The sequence below is a fragment of the Armigeres subalbatus genome, chromosome 1 (assembly GCF_024139115.2).
Source record: "Armigeres subalbatus isolate Guangzhou_Male chromosome 1, GZ_Asu_2, whole genome shotgun sequence".
Lineage (NCBI taxonomy): Eukaryota > Metazoa > Arthropoda > Insecta > Diptera > Culicidae > Armigeres > Armigeres subalbatus.
Window position 1 is genome coordinate 79,376,562 of NC_085139.1, and position 15,554 is coordinate 79,392,115.

Below are 15,554 nucleotides of genomic sequence, written 5' to 3' on the forward strand. Positions count from 1 at the left end.
TCGTCTGAAGTCGTCGTTCTCAAAGACACGAAAGCGCTCGGCTCAAACCGAATCGGAAGCGATGACACCTTGTGGAACGAGCACAGCACTACGGAATTGGACGCCGTTCGTTGGGTGCGACAACATCGGCATTTGAGCTGGGAAGGTGCGGAACCGTCCCGTGCCGGAAAGCAGCACCCATCGGTATTAGGTTAGTGGTCGAGTAGTTTGCTTTTTATATCTAAATAGGAACCTTAGATCGGGTGCTCGCTTTCGAATTCGTTCAGCCGAAGATCGCCCCCCGTGCCGTTAAGAATGTGCCTTCACCGGTGCTTGGGTTTGCTTCCGCGGTTCGTCAAACCAGACCCGAACGCCCCTAACGAGAGGTCTATTTTTAATATCACATTTTCAGTTACATTGTCGTTAAAATTTTGAAGGCATGATATAAATATAGTTACGCTTTAAGGACTATGAATCTCCTGAACTTTCTGCTCCATTTGAAATCAACGAAACAGGAACGAAAAGTAACCAACCAAAAAGATACGTGTTCGAGAAATTCAAACAGAAGAAAGTGTTGCCAATTCGGTTTCGGAAATTATAACAAATTTTGATTAACTTTTCATACGATTAGATTTATTATTTTTTGTACATTTTCCATTAATGTCAATAATAATCATAATAATAAGTTCATTATTCAGTTACAAAAATAACCAGTTTTCTTGAAATTTATACTTTAAATAAATTATTTTACAATGTTGCTTCTTTTCAACACGGTTTAAATAATTTCAAACGCCCTGAATAAATTACTTGCTAGAATTTAGCTTTACACAATTTTTTCCAATGTTATTTTGTTTTTTTTTTCTCCAATAAAACCGTGTGATTGGTTTAGCGTTCAGAGTGTTCGTTTGCCAAAAGCTATTCCACTCGCGTGTCCGCGCTTGAATCCTTTCCAGAAACGATTAACTTATTCGATACACAAGACTAGGAAACTCACAATTAAATGTTGTTTATCGTTCTAAATTTTTTGCTTTGAAAAGGTTACGCTTACTACCGCTAGTTGCTATGATATTCTCTTCTTAAAACGTACACCATTTGTACCTTATTTCTTGCATTTGCTGCTCATCCTTTCTTCTCTTCTACAAGAAATTCACCCTCACCGCTTCATAAAGTAACGGATAATAGGACAGGTGAAAAATCGATATAACTCAGTCGAAGTGATAATTCATATAGTTAGAGACTAGTGGGGAAACTTATCGATTACCTTTGATTAACTTTGGTATGATTTAGATTTTTGGCGCTGGTTCAAAATAAGTCACTTTTTCTGACCATCCTAAGCCGGTTTTAGTTGCAAGTAGCGGCCCTTTTCTGGTAGACCAATTCATCGGAGTGCCAATTTCAACTCCGTTTATTCTATTGCTGATAATTTCTAGTGGTGCAATTAGTCTAAAAGTTTGCTTTGTGCAACGACAATCGAATTTGGAAAGACCACTTCCGGAACTCGAACCGGTTTAGATACCAATGTGACTCACTTTTTCCAGCTGCTTTATAAAAAACTTAAAACACAAAAAATAAGCAAAAAATTTGACTTACCCGCTAAACAATACAATGAAGGTATCGCCCTTATGTTCTACGAATATAATTTTTACGTTAAAAAATATACAATGTCTCTTGAATTTGGAATGTTTATGCCTCAATGATTAGACTGCACAGACAATACTATCTACAAAATATTTAGTTCCAAATTTGTTTTCCTCACTTATGCCGAAATAGTTTTGTTTTTCAATTTTCAACAATGTTTTACCTTGCTGGAATGGACACGCGCTGCTTTTCCTCTGCTTCCGTTCGCAAACAACTCGATCTTCACCTAACGCAGCGTTACACCAGTCAAGTTGCATCACCGCATCGCCCCACCCACGTTACGCCGAAAATCCCTGCACCGTAAAAAAACCAAACAGTTCGGTCGCCCAAATGAATGTGTTCCCCACCCGCGCAAGCGAAACCAAAAGCCCCTCCCCAAAACAGCCGAAACATTTTTTTTTCTCTCCCAGTTTTAAAAATTTGAGCCTAAACGTTGATGCCAAAATAGTGGTACTTAGAAACGAAAACAAATTTCACTACCTAAACAGTTCCCGCCGTGCGCGCGCGTCGTCGACGTTGAGAAACAAAAAAACAGCCGCATGTTGGTCGTCCTTTTCTTTCGACTTAAAAATTTTGATTACAACTTTTTACAATTTTGTCCAGGAAATAACCAATAATTTATTACACAACCACGTTCGTAAAATAAAAATAAATAAATCTCACACATTCTTTCTTTTCCGTTATTTACAAGTTTATGTTTTTTTTTCGAAATCGGCGCAACTTGACCGCTGCGTAACGGTGCGTAACGCCAACCCTTTGCGTTTGCTGAAACGAAGCCAACCACGTGCCTATTCCAGCTAATTTTCTTAGATCTAAAAAATTGATTTTCGTTTATAGTTATGTTTATGTATTTCATGATTTTAGGTTCTGCCAAAAGTTCACTCTTCTCCATCATTGTCTTGGTTCGATTAAATTAGTATACACAGTGTGGACGGAATTGTCTTCCACCTTGGACCGGGTTCCCAACCCGGTCCAAGCTGGGAGCGAATTCCACCCGAGAATAATTACAACTCAAATTTTTATAAACAAGTTCGAACATAATAAGGAAAGAAAAAAAACTAACAAATTTACCGCCCGAGCTACCCCTTCATAAGGGGGCCCGCGGTTCCAGAACGTTAATTACAATATTTTTATCCATTTTTCACATGGTTTTAGTGTTTGGTTGCTTCAGAAGTTTCGACTGCTCCTGAAAGTCGCCACTCCCACCACATCGTCTAACTTTACTAGAAGATGATTGTATTTCATTTTTATAGTGTTTCTTTTCTTTTTTGCAATCCGAAAGAACGTCCCTAGTTGCAATACAGTTTACTCTCTCCCGCGAACAATGGCGCGAGCTTCGCGCCCTTGTTTGCTTCCTTGCCACGTCACGTTGGAAATTCCGTAAATTCCGCTCCGCTATTGGTGTTCAAATCTCCCGAAATTGTCGATCCGATAATGTTTCCTTCTTTTCCTGCTTTTGTTCGCCAAATGTGGGGCCACACGCGATACACTCGCCTACTCTGTTTTCGAGGTTTTGTTTCGTTTTCAAAACATTTAAATTTGGAGGTTTTTTGTGTTCTTGATGAATATCAGTTTTAAACATCTATTCCGCTGACTTAGTTCGAATGGTTTTGTTTTGTTAAAATTTGGGTAGTGTTCTGAAATAAAGGCCTAAACGCGAGTATACCGAGTCTCATATAAGTACTGTTTTGTTTCGGCTTTAGTTGTTTCACTTTTTTTAAATTTTGCTTTCCACCTGACTGTTTCTTAACTGTTTCCTCTTTGTTTTGTTTTTTATATTCGGACGTAAGCACACTACATTATTAGGAACCACAAATTGTTGTTACTTCTCTTATGTCTTATGCTTTCGCTTATTAGATGGTTTGTTCTTGGTTTTAAGGTTTTGGTTTCTTTTTGCTTCTCCCTCTTACTGTTTCAAACAATATATTTATACTTTGCGTTACTTTTACTTTCTCTAAAATTAAATTTCTTTTTGCTTTAAATTTGTTTAGATAACAATTTTGTATAATTTGCTTTAAATTTATAATTAATAAAGTAACTTCTCATCTTTGTCTTTGTTTTCCCTCTGTTTAAATTTATTATTTACTCTTTACCCTCAGTTATTTTGGTTATTGATTCGGTGTTTGCAGGTTTCAGTTGTTGGGGGGCAGTGTTGGCGAATGTCTCTTGTCTCCGCCGCCACCATCCGCCAATCAATTGTTGCTCTATGTTGTTTACTGTTAGTGTTTATTGTATTAGGTTTATTGTTTTGTTCTGCTGCTGGTAGACGGCACACCTCCGGCTCCGCCAAACTTACTCCAGCTGCTCGAGGAAATTGGGCGACTTGAAGTACTCCGGCACCGGATCGTCCAACCGGGAGATGATTTTGTAGATCGACTTCTTCCACGACTGCTCGGTGTCCTTCCCGCTCTGTATCGCGCGGAAGAACTCCCGCAGCGTCTGCTCAACGACGTATCGGAAATTTTGGGGCACCTATTGCAGGAGGTGGTGTATCAGTATTTGGGAACAATTTTGAAACGCAATGACCAATCATTCTACTTGTTAGACCGTTTGACTCACCTCGATATGATTATTCCTATTGTAGTGCAGGTTGAGCACACGGTAGATCTCGCTGTCATTGCTCACATGGATGTCGTCCACGTTCTTCATACCTTCGCTTGCCGACTGCCGGGCGTACTTCTCCATTTGAATGTAGTAGAATTCCCTGCGGAGTCAAGAATATGTCGAATCATTAGAAACTCGGTAGCAGCAAGTCAGGTACAAAATGTGTCACGTTTTTCACGCGGGTATTGTCTTTTGCGATGTTTGTCATTCGGTTGTAGTGTACCATACGGTGACTGTCGAGTCAGTGATGTGAATAAAAGTGAGGAATCTCGTCTTAACTCAGCCGAAGCGCGCCACTCCTGGGACAGCAATTCAAATACTTCTTGTGCACAGTTATTTGCATCGGAAAAATCATCATTCAGTTGTTTGCACGACCTAGATTTCTAGTTTTCAATGGTCGAACTAATAATGTTCCGTAAGAAATTAGCTCTGTTACGTATTTGATAATCTGTAACTGAGTAGGACGAGCAAACGAAGAAACGAGAAATTTTGGAGTTCGAAATAGCTTAAATAGTAACTGGAGCGGATAGGAACTGGAACTGAAAAGACTTCGTCGAAAATAATGATCCAGTTCCAAAAATAATTCTCTGCTTTTCAAAAATGGAGTATGATCAACCTGAAGAATTTTCTTTGAAAACACAGATATTTTTTTCTGAAAATCTGAGAACTCTCTTTGAAAAATCGGAAGAGTTTTTTTTGAAAAAAATATATTTTTCAAATCGGAAATATTTTCTTCGAAAAATTTGAATAAATCAAAAAAAAATCTTTAAAAAAATTTTGAATTTTTTTTAATGTAAAAAAAAATATTTGAAAAATCGGAAAAATTTCAATTGAGAAATCAAAAACAATTTTATTGAGAATCAAAAGAAATTCTTTTGAAAAATCGGATGAATTTGTTTATGCAAAATCGGATTTTTTTTTAAATCAGCAGAATTTGTCAGATTTTTTTTTATTAAAATCTTAGAAAAATCGGAGACAGCTCGACAGATTTTTTTTTGAAAAATTGAAAAAAATGGGGAATTAAATTAGAAAAAAATCATAATTTGTTTATGGAAAAATCGGAAAAAGTTCCCATGAAAAATTGGATTATTTTTTTGTTGAAAAATCCCTTAACCCTTAAATGCGCAATGTTGTTTTAAAACAACAAACCGAAAATATGTTTAATGTTAATAATTCCAATGGTTATTTACGATAAAAATATTTCCGACGAATTCTAAAAAAATCGCCTTGCGCCTTTAAGGGTTAAAGATCACAAAAACTATTGTTTGAAAATTTTTTTTTTCTTAAATCAGAGGATTTCTTTTAGAAAAATTGAAAAATAAATTATTTTTTTTAGCCTTTTAAGGCCGTTACAAATATTTAATTGACTTTTTGTCCTACTGGGGGGGGGGGAGATAATAAAAAATAAATATTAAAATTAAAAAAATAAAAAAACTCCTCGGATTTGTTAAAGAATGTTTTGAAAATCCTCAAAATTATCTGAATTTTATTTTGTTGCCCCCTCAAAACATTATTGTTTGGCAAAAAACATTCGAGGGGGGGGGGAGACAAAATAGATTTTAAATATTAATATCGGCCAAATTTGATTTAATTTAATTTAAAGAAATTCCTTCAAAAAATCGAAAACTTAAAAAAAAAACAGGAACACCGTCTTCGACCAGAGGTCATACAGACTGAACATTTAGCACCTAGACAACGGACAGGACACTTAACATCCAGTGGACAAGCAGAGAATTTTCCGTATCACGAAAAGTTTCCTTCTTATCGGGGCGGGAATCGAACCCATACTGCATAGCACATGCGTCTAGGCAATTGACGTCGCTAACCGCACGGTCACGAAGCCCACATTTTTTTTACATGAAGAATAACATTCTTCGAAAAATCTGAAGCATTCCTTATTTTCGTTTTTAAAAATAAATTAATTTGATAAAAAAAATGGGAAGAATATTTTCTTTAAAGAATCGAAAGAATTCTGTTTGAAAAAATGAAAAAAACTGGAAGATTTTTTTGAAAGAATTGGGAATTTCGGAAAGATTTTTTTATGTAACACCAAAAAAAATTGCTTCCTGGAAATCGAATAAAATTCCTTGAAAAAATCGATTGTTTTTTTAAATAAAGAAAAAAAAGTTCTTTGCAAAATCGGAAAAGTGCATTGAAAAATTTAATGCAATTTTATGGAAACATTAAATGAACTTCCTTCGAAAAGTGGAAAGAAGTTTTACTTTTAAAAAATCTAAAGAAATTTATTTGAAAAATTTGAACAGAATTCCTCTTAGAATAGGATTTTCTTAGAAAAATTGTGAAGAAAAAATTCTTTGATAAAGTGGAAGTAGTTATTTGGAAGCAGAATTCAATTTTCATTCGAATTTCCTCGGGAAATTCATTCGAATTTCCTCGGGAAATTCATTTGAATTCCCTCGGGAAATTCGAATGAACTTCCCGAGGAAATTCGAATGAATTTCCTGAGGAAATTGAATGAATTTCCTGAGGAATTCAAATGAATTTCCCGAGGGAATTCAAATGAATTTCGAGGAAATTCGAATGAATTTCCCGAGGAAATTCGAATGAATTTCCCGAGGAAATTCGAATGAATTTCCCGAGGAAATTCGAATGAATTTTCCGAGGAAATTCGAATGAATTTTCCGAGGAAATTCGAATGAATTTTCCGAGGAAATTCGAATAAATCGCCTGAGGAAACTCGAATGTATTTCCCGAGGAAATTCGAATGAATTTCCTGAGGAAATTCGAATGAATTTCCTGAGGAAATTCGAATGAATTTCCCGAGGAAATTCGAATGAATTTCCCGAGGAAATTCGAATGAATTTCCCGAGGAAATTCCAATGAATTTCCCGAGGAAATTCCAATGAATTTCCCGAGGAAATTCCAATGAATTTCTCGAGGAAATTCGAATGAATTTCCCGAGGAAATTCGAATGAATTTCCCGAGGAAATTCGAATGAATTTCCCGAGGAAATTCGAATGAATTTCCCGAGGAAATTCGAATGAATTTCCCGAGGAAATTCGAATGAATTTCCCGAGGAAATTCGAATGAATTTCCCGAGGAAATTCGAATGAATTTCCCAAGGAAATTCGAATGAATTTCCCAAGGAAATTCGAATGAATTTCCCAAGGAAATTCGAATGAATTTCCCAAGGAAATTCGAATGAATTTCCCAAGGAAATTCGAATGAATTTCCCAAGGAAATTCAAATGAATTTCCCATGAATTTCCGTGGAAATTGGAATGAATTTTCCGTGGAAATTCGAATGAATTTCCCGAGGAAATACGAATGAATTTTATCGAGGAAATTCGAATGAATTTTCCGAGGAAATTTGAATGAATTTCCCAAGGAAATTCGAATGAATTTCCCAAGGAAATTCGAATGAATTTCCCATGGAAATTCGAATGAATTTCCCAAGGAAATTCGAATGAATTTCCCAAGGAAATTCGAATGAATTTCCCAAGGAAATTCGAATGAATTTCCCAAGGAAATTCGAATGAATTTCCCAAGGAAATTGAATGAATTTCCCAAGGAAATTGAATGAATTTCCCAAGGAAATTCGAATGAATTTCCCAAGGAAATTCGAATCAATTTCCAACTAAATTCGAATTAATTTCCCAAGGAAATTCAACTAAATTTCCCAAGGAGATTCGAATGAATTTCCCAAGGAAAATCGAATGAATTTCTCAAGGAAATTCGAATGAACTTCCCAGGAAATTCGAATGAATTTCCCAAGGAAATTCGAATGAATTTCCCAAGGAAATTCGAATGAATTTCCCAAGGAAATTCGAATGAATTTCCCAAGGAAATTCGAATGAATTTCCCAAGGAAATTCGAATGAATTTCCCAAGGAAATTCGAATGAATTTCCCAAGGAAGTTCGAATGAATTTCCCAAGGAAGTTCGAATGAATTTCCCAAGGAAGTTCGAATGAATTTCCCAAGGAAATTCGAATGAATTTCCCAAGGAAATTCGAATGAATTTCCCAAGGAAATTCGAATGAATTTCCCAAGGAAATTCGAATGAATTTCCCAAGGAAATTCGAATGAATTTCCCAAGGAAATTCGAATGAATTTCCCAAGGAAATTCGAATGAATTTCCCAAGGAAATTCGAATGAATTTCCAAGGAAATTCGAATGAATTTCCCAAGGAAATTCGAATGAATTTCCCAAGGAAATTCGAATGAATTTCCCAAGGAAATTCGAATGAATTTCCCAAGGAAATTCGAATGAATTTCCCCAAGGAAATTCGAATCAATTTCCCCAAGGAAATTTGAATGAATTTCCCCAGAAAAATTCGAATGAATTTCCCCAAGGAAATTCGAATGAAATGCAAAAGGAATTTCCCAAGGAAATTCAAAGGAATTTCCCAAGGAAATTCAAAGGAAGGAAGGAATTTCCCAAGGAAATTCGAAGGAATTTCCCAAGGAAATTCGAAGGAATTTCCCAAGGAAATTCGACTGAATTTCCCAAGGAAATTCGACTGAATTTCCCAAGGAAATTCGACTGAATTTCCCAAGGAAATTCGACTGAATTTCCCAAGGAAATTCGACTGAATTTCCCAGGAAATTGACTGAATTTCCCAAGGAAATTCGACTGAATTTCCCAAGGAAATTCGACTGAATTTCCCATGAAATTCGACTGAATTTCCCAAGGAAATTCGACTGAATTTCCCAAGGAAATTCGACTGAATTTCCCAAGGAAATTCGACTGAATTTCCCAAGGAAATTCGACTGAATTTCCCAAGGAATTCGACTGAATTTCCCAAGGAAATTCGACTGAATTTCCCAAGGAAATTCGACTGAATTTCCCAAGGAAATTCGACTGAATTTCCCAAGGAAATTCGACTGAATTTCCCAAGGAAATTCGACTGAATTTCCCAAGGAAATTCGATTGAATTTCCCAAGGAAATTCGACTGAATTTCCCAAGGAAATTCGACTGAATTTCCCAAGGAAATTCGACTGAATTTCCCAAGGAAATTCAACTGAATTTCCCAAGGAAATTCAACTGAATTTCCCAAGGAAATTCAACTGAATTTCCCAAGGAAATTCAACTGAATTTCCCAAGGAAATTCGATTGAATTTCCCAAGGAAATTCGACTGAATTTCCCAAGGAAATTCGACTGAATTTCCCAAGGAAATTCGAATGAATTTCCCAAGGAAATTCGAATGCATTTCCCAAGGAAATTCGAATGAATTTCCCAAGGAAATCCGAATGAATTTCCCAAGGAAATCCGAACGAATTTCCCAAGGAAATTCGAACGAATTTCCCAAGGAAATTCGAACGAATTTCCCAAGGAAATTCGAACGAATTCCCCAAGGAAATTCGAACGAATTTCCCAAGGAAATTCGAATGAATTTCCCAAGGAAATTCGAATGAATTTCCCAAGGGAATTCGAATGAATTTCCCAAGAAAATTTGCCCCCTGTCATAAGACGAGTTTATACCATCCCATTGAATTCCACCACTTAATTGTATCTTGACAGATACGTATTTCGACCTCAAAGGTAGTCTTCAGTGTCTCGTACTTGACTCGACTCGAAGTCGAGTCAAGTACGAGACACTGAAGACGGCCTTACCTTTGAGGTCGAAATACGTATCTGTCAAGATACAATTAAGTGGTGGAATTCAATGGGATGGTATAAACTCGTCTTATGACAGGTGAAAACATTCCACTAAAAAGCTCAAAATAATTTTCTTATCAAGAAAATTTGAATGAATTTCCCTAGGAAATTTGAATGAATTTCTCATGGAAATTTGAATGAATTTCTCATGGAAATTTGAATGAATTTCTCATGGAAATTTGAATGAATTTCTGGTGGAAGCTACAATGAATTAACCTTGGAAATTGGTTCATTTCAATCCAGTGCAAATTTGAATTGATTCTCATCTGTTATTTAAATCATTTTCCGTTTAAATGTGAATAAATGAGTTTCTAATAGAAATTAGAATGATTTTGGTAGAAATATGAATAAGTTTTCCGCGAAATTTGTAATGATTTTTCCTTCCTTGAACAACAAATTTTTTTTATACTATATACTCAACATTTTACTTATTTATAGTTGAAAACTTCCCATGAGCTCGACTTTATACAATACTGAGGATCGCGTGCCCGTTGGTAAAACGCTGTATCTTTATGTATCGTGTTGGCCCCAAGTCAATATACACTGCTGTAAGCCAGTAATAAATTGTTCAACGGGAGGATCACGGTGTTCGATCGGATCGATCTGTACCCGGGCCAATGGGTCCCTCAGTACAATTGGGAGGATGAGGCCTCGTAAACACGCCCCCCCCCTGGATGCCTGCTATCCCAAAGCACTCGGCTCGGAATCCATCCACGTACGCAGCCTTCCATGTGCTGTTAAGTGGGCGATGGGTGGGATTTTAGGATTGAAGCCCAGCAACCGCCATCCCACCGCCAAATCGAGTCCCGCAGCATCCGCAAAACGCATTCGCCGAAAATCTAAAATGCAAAGCCCACCACACCGTTGTCGCTTTTTAGGGACACGTTTCCCATGTTAGTTAACTTGCACATGCACTTTTTCCACGCATCGGAGGCCGCAGCAAAAAAAAAACAAATCGGCAAGATCGCCATCACCAATCCCACCGAGAGCCGCGATGCAGCTTTGAAACACGAATGCAAACACGCGAAAATTTCACATTCATCATGTGTGCCTTGGCGGAAAAAAAATCGCAGAATGGTCAGTTCCCAACCCGCGCCACTTCCCGCCACTACGCGTTGTCGTCGTCGTCGGTTCCATCTTCTGCGCCGAGGATACTCTGGCATGCAAATCCCCTTGATGGGGGACATCATTTCGCTAGAAAAAGCTCTCTATCGATAGGCTTCATCGTCGCGTGATGATGAAAGCGCGGAGTGCGAGGGCGAAGTTTCATCCAACGACCAATCCGCAAACGCGCGGACCGGACGCCGAGTCCCCGAGTAAAAATGCAAAAATGCCCTCCCCGCCGCCGCTTTGTGCCGTCGCCAGGCTCCTTCAGACTGATGGACGCACACACAAAAAAAGCCTCGGAAATAAATTGCATCCATATTCGGTTAGAATTAATAGCATTTGTTATTATGTCTGCTTTGTCACACCGTTGGCAAATACACTGGAACGGAACGGCCCCGGCTGGACCTGGGGACGCCGCGATTGTGCACCACGCTGCACACGCAAATGCATTTCATGTTTCGTATCTATAGCCGAGTGAAGAATCCTACGTATAAGCCCTCGGTGCTGGCGCTGGGTCTGTGTTTTGGGGGATTTGGCTCAGCTCGACATCAGCCTCCTCTCGATCGTTCGTTTGCTGTCACCCGGTCGAATAGATGGCGCGACTGGACAGAAGGGTTTTTTTTGTGTGTGCACGCCGTGGCAATTCAGTGCATCACTCCGTATGGGGATGCACCACATACGTGCATCCGAGTTTCCGAACCGGAGTGGAACGATTAATTCCTGGACCTCTGGTTCCTGGAGTGGGGAACAATTTGTGACTGCTGCGTGCAATGAACAAAGGCCGCCGTCGTCGTCGTGGTACGTACATAGAGGCGTAGCACATAGGCAGAGTGCGTTTTTGCCGAGGCAGGCACAAAATTTTCGAGTCCCATTCTGCGATAAAGTGCAATTGCAATTTAAAGCCCATTGTGTGCATGTGCGAGATAGATAGCCCGGGCCAACCAGCCGGGATGCGTTCGCTATAGGGAAGAGTGCCGAAACTACTAGAAGTGGGAATAGGCGATGCCTGTGTGTGGTTCACCCTCGGAACCGCAATAAAAACGGACCGGACAGAGCCAGAGCCAAAGCGCCAGCGACTGGGCGGCAAGTGGCTCAGGGAGGAATATTTTTCCTGGGGTCCATGTGTGTATTTCTAGTTTGGCTAAATTTGCCCGGTCGGACTTGCCTCGGAGCAAACTGCCAAAACAAATAGATGATTGGTTTCGGAACCTTAGGGTAAAAAAGTATAATTGCAGATGGTGCCCCCACCGCAAGCGAGACACAAGAAAACCGGCAAGCACACTGCACATGGGCTTAACGCTATTATCGTTGCTTCTTGGGCACTCAAATGTGCTGTGGAGCGTGTTTTCTTCCAGACTCTTAACCAACCGGAGGAACTATAAATCTGCAGAAAAACCCCGTTCAAAGGACAGGGACGATGCCCGGGGACTGCAAGACGTGGGCCGTTTGCGGTTATCGGATTATTGTCATTTCTTTCGGCTCATTGGGCTGAGGCCGAGTGCTTTCTTTGGCTGCCTTGATGGCAGTATGCAACGAGATTATCTGGCAAATATTTGAACGGGCTAATCTGGAAAGAAAATACGCTGCACTTGCTGCTGCAACTTTGCATTTGTTTCGTCCAGCAAAGAATTATTCAATTCTGAACGGACGGTAAGAAAATCTACAGGTATGAGATTTGAAGGCTATCCCGTAACTTAATTCCTACGGAGATCCCGCAATGCTCAATTTGGAAGCTCGGAAAAAAATATATGGAAAAATGTGTTTGTTTGTACAAACATTTCTACAGACATAAATACGTTCACCAAAGCGAATCATTCGTCTGAGGGCAAATATTTTTACACTGGCGATCTTCTACTTTTTAGGAAACATGTTGAAAAACTTCGACTATCATATATTGCACGAACGATCCTGAATGCGGTGCGATCTAAAAGTTAAAGGGAATCACAAAAGATACATTTTCTAGAACAACAATGGGAATAAGATTTTTCGTAGCTTATTGACAAGAATAACCACAATTCGGACCTTCTGAATGTTGCTGTGCTTTGATCGTATTTTGACCTTTACGAACTTTTTAGGTCGACATAACTGGCGATTCTATTCGCCAATCTTTGTCAAGAAAATATGCTTCGTTGGACATTGCGCTTGCAGTAAAACAAAAACAAAGCATTCTTCATCAGAAAGCATTACCAACTTCACGCCGTAACGAATTGTGGCAAGGCGTCATCGCTTTGGAGTGCTACGAAAGCAATCCTTTACCCACCAACGACGGCCACCACTTGCTACGATTTTTCCTTTGCCTTTATCCCTGATGAGGCGGCCGAGCCTCCAAGAAGCTTTCGTCACTGTAAACAAGCAAACGAAAAAATGCTAAAATTCGCTGACGACGAGCGAAACAGAATGCATGCCTCGCCTCAGCTGAAGAAGGACTCGGCAGGACGACCAAATCTCGAAGGTAAAGTTTCGCCGCAAGTAAACTTAATTAAAAATTGCTTAATTAATGTAATTCCGCTAATTAGGAGGAGGCCGTTTTCTTCCGGCCACCACGGGTTCTTTTAACTGATGGTTGGCGAAAATAGGAGAAAAAAAAACATACCACGTCAAAAAACAGAGAAGGAAATTTTCGCATTCATCGACAAATGAGACAAGTTCAAGTGCCGGGTGGGTTGGACTTCTTGCTTCAAAGAGTTGGGATGCATTTATTTTGCACCCTCGCAAAAAGCACCGAGCAGAATGCATACGGAATCAATCGCAATAACGGGCCAATTTTCAAATCTCAGTTCGGTAGTTGTTGTCATTGACGTGTACGGGTACGGCATTCGAATACATTGTGTTTGGGGCTTTAACGCAGCTATTTGCATGCGACTCGACCAGATGTGATTTTGTAGATTCTGCCATGTTTTAACCCCTTTATCGTAACGTACAGCAATCGACGGAAAATCTCAAACACACCCACATTGACGGGAATGAGTTGTGTGGCCAGCTAATGCGTTCTTTCGACAGGAATGGAAAAAAATTGAAATTAAAAAAAAATATAGGGAGATGTCAGTAGGACTTTTGAAGACGTGATGCATGGGAGACTCTCTCAAGTAGTTAGCGGAATTAAAAATAGAATACTTGACCGGAAATGAGATGGGATGTACGCCTGATTCGTTTTGTCTTGAGTTTACGTTTTCGAACGACGTGATTAATAATCGTAATGGTCAGCAGTAATGTGAGATGGAGACGTCATACTTTGCTTTAATCGAGTCGTAATGAGCAACAGAAACATATTGAGAAAAAGAATATCGAAACATTCCGGAGAAACCGAAATCTGTACAGCTTTGAAGCATATCCTCCCCATATATTTGACAGTAGGCTATTGATATGAAAAGTAGGCGTTGAAATTAGAACAACACAAATCAAAAACAAATTTCCACCCAGTAAACCCTGTGCCGTTTGTTCGCGTGTTGACCATAATTGTATTTAATGTAAATGTGTTTAAATTGCCAATCACAATAAGTGAAGAAAGATCAGTGAGTTACAAATCAAAAGGGAATGCTTCTTAAGGTGCGTAATAAACTATTTAAAGGGCTGGAGTAGTCAATCTGTCTGTTTCAATTTTAATATTTAGTCAAAAAATAGCTGCACGGATTTTGATCCTTTGATTCGAAATCTGTCTACGTTGGAAGAATTTCGATTCAGGAGGTGTTTATTCTGTTCATTATTTTGTTATATTATATCATATTCGTGCTGCACATTTCCTTGTAGATAGTCAGGCTATGGCTGCGAACTCTATTCGATCGGAGCCCTTTAATGGAGCCCAGAGTAAGGTAGATTTCATGTCACGATGCGTCTCCTAATTTCTTTGCTAGTATTTTTTTCTGATTAGAAAATCTTACCGTTTTCACTCCGCCATACTTTTACATCTAGTGACTTTAATACAAACTCGTGGTGGGTGTCTTACGTAAAGTCCCTAGATATAAAGTCTGGCAGAGTGAAAACGGTTAGACACCCGAAAAATCAATAAAATGTTGCTCAACTAGTAAATCCCAGACCAAATTCCTTTATCTTTTGCTAGAGTCCAACCATTTTATATTGTTGGAATAATTTTCCAATATATTTATCAGCACTATCTGAATACTCTCCATTGGTTCAAGCCCATTTGAAGCGTCATGTTCGATTGGATCCCACAAATGACAGTTCGATTGGTGACCTGTTAGTGTTTTCACCAGACATTATATCTAGTTACTTTAGTCTTACGTTGTCCTCCCTTGAGCCTCTTTTTGCTCGACGTATTGATGACTAGTCCTATCCGCTTAGTTTGCCTCTTCATTCTGATGCGGGCTTCCTCCATCTTCTCAAAGCTTCGTGCCATAAGGGTCTGTTCACAAATTACGTAACGCTTTTGGGGGGAGGGGGAGGTCCAACTTGCGTTATACTTTGTTACACTAAAAGGTGGGGGAGGGGGTGGGTACTACCAAATGTTACGCATAACGCGAATAAAAATTTATTTGGATGTCTTTTTTTAATCACTGATTGAAGTAATTGCTGTTTATCGTTATCATATATTAATCATTATCGAAATCAAGCATGCTAACATAGTGGGACTGAAATGCGTAAAAATAC

At 38.8% G+C, this 15,554-nt stretch overlaps 1 protein-coding gene across 6 annotated transcripts in view; it reads right to left on the reverse strand.

The window, feature by feature from the left end:
• Positions 1-584: 584 nt before the first annotated feature.
• The window catches only part of LOC134227502 (homeobox protein prospero), a 352,970-nt gene continuing 338,000 nt past the window's right edge, over positions 585-15,554 (reverse strand). For all 6 annotated transcript variants that reach the window (XM_062709046.1, XM_062709079.1, XM_062709071.1 and 3 more), the window contains 2 exons: positions 4,177-4,321; positions 585-4,089 (listed from right to left, as the gene is read on the reverse strand). In XM_062709046.1, the coding sequence (XP_062565030.1) occupies positions 3,910-4,089; positions 4,177-4,321 (325 nt within the window). In that variant the 3' untranslated portion in view covers positions 585-3,909. The remainder of the gene's footprint in view (positions 4,090-4,176; positions 4,322-15,554) is intronic.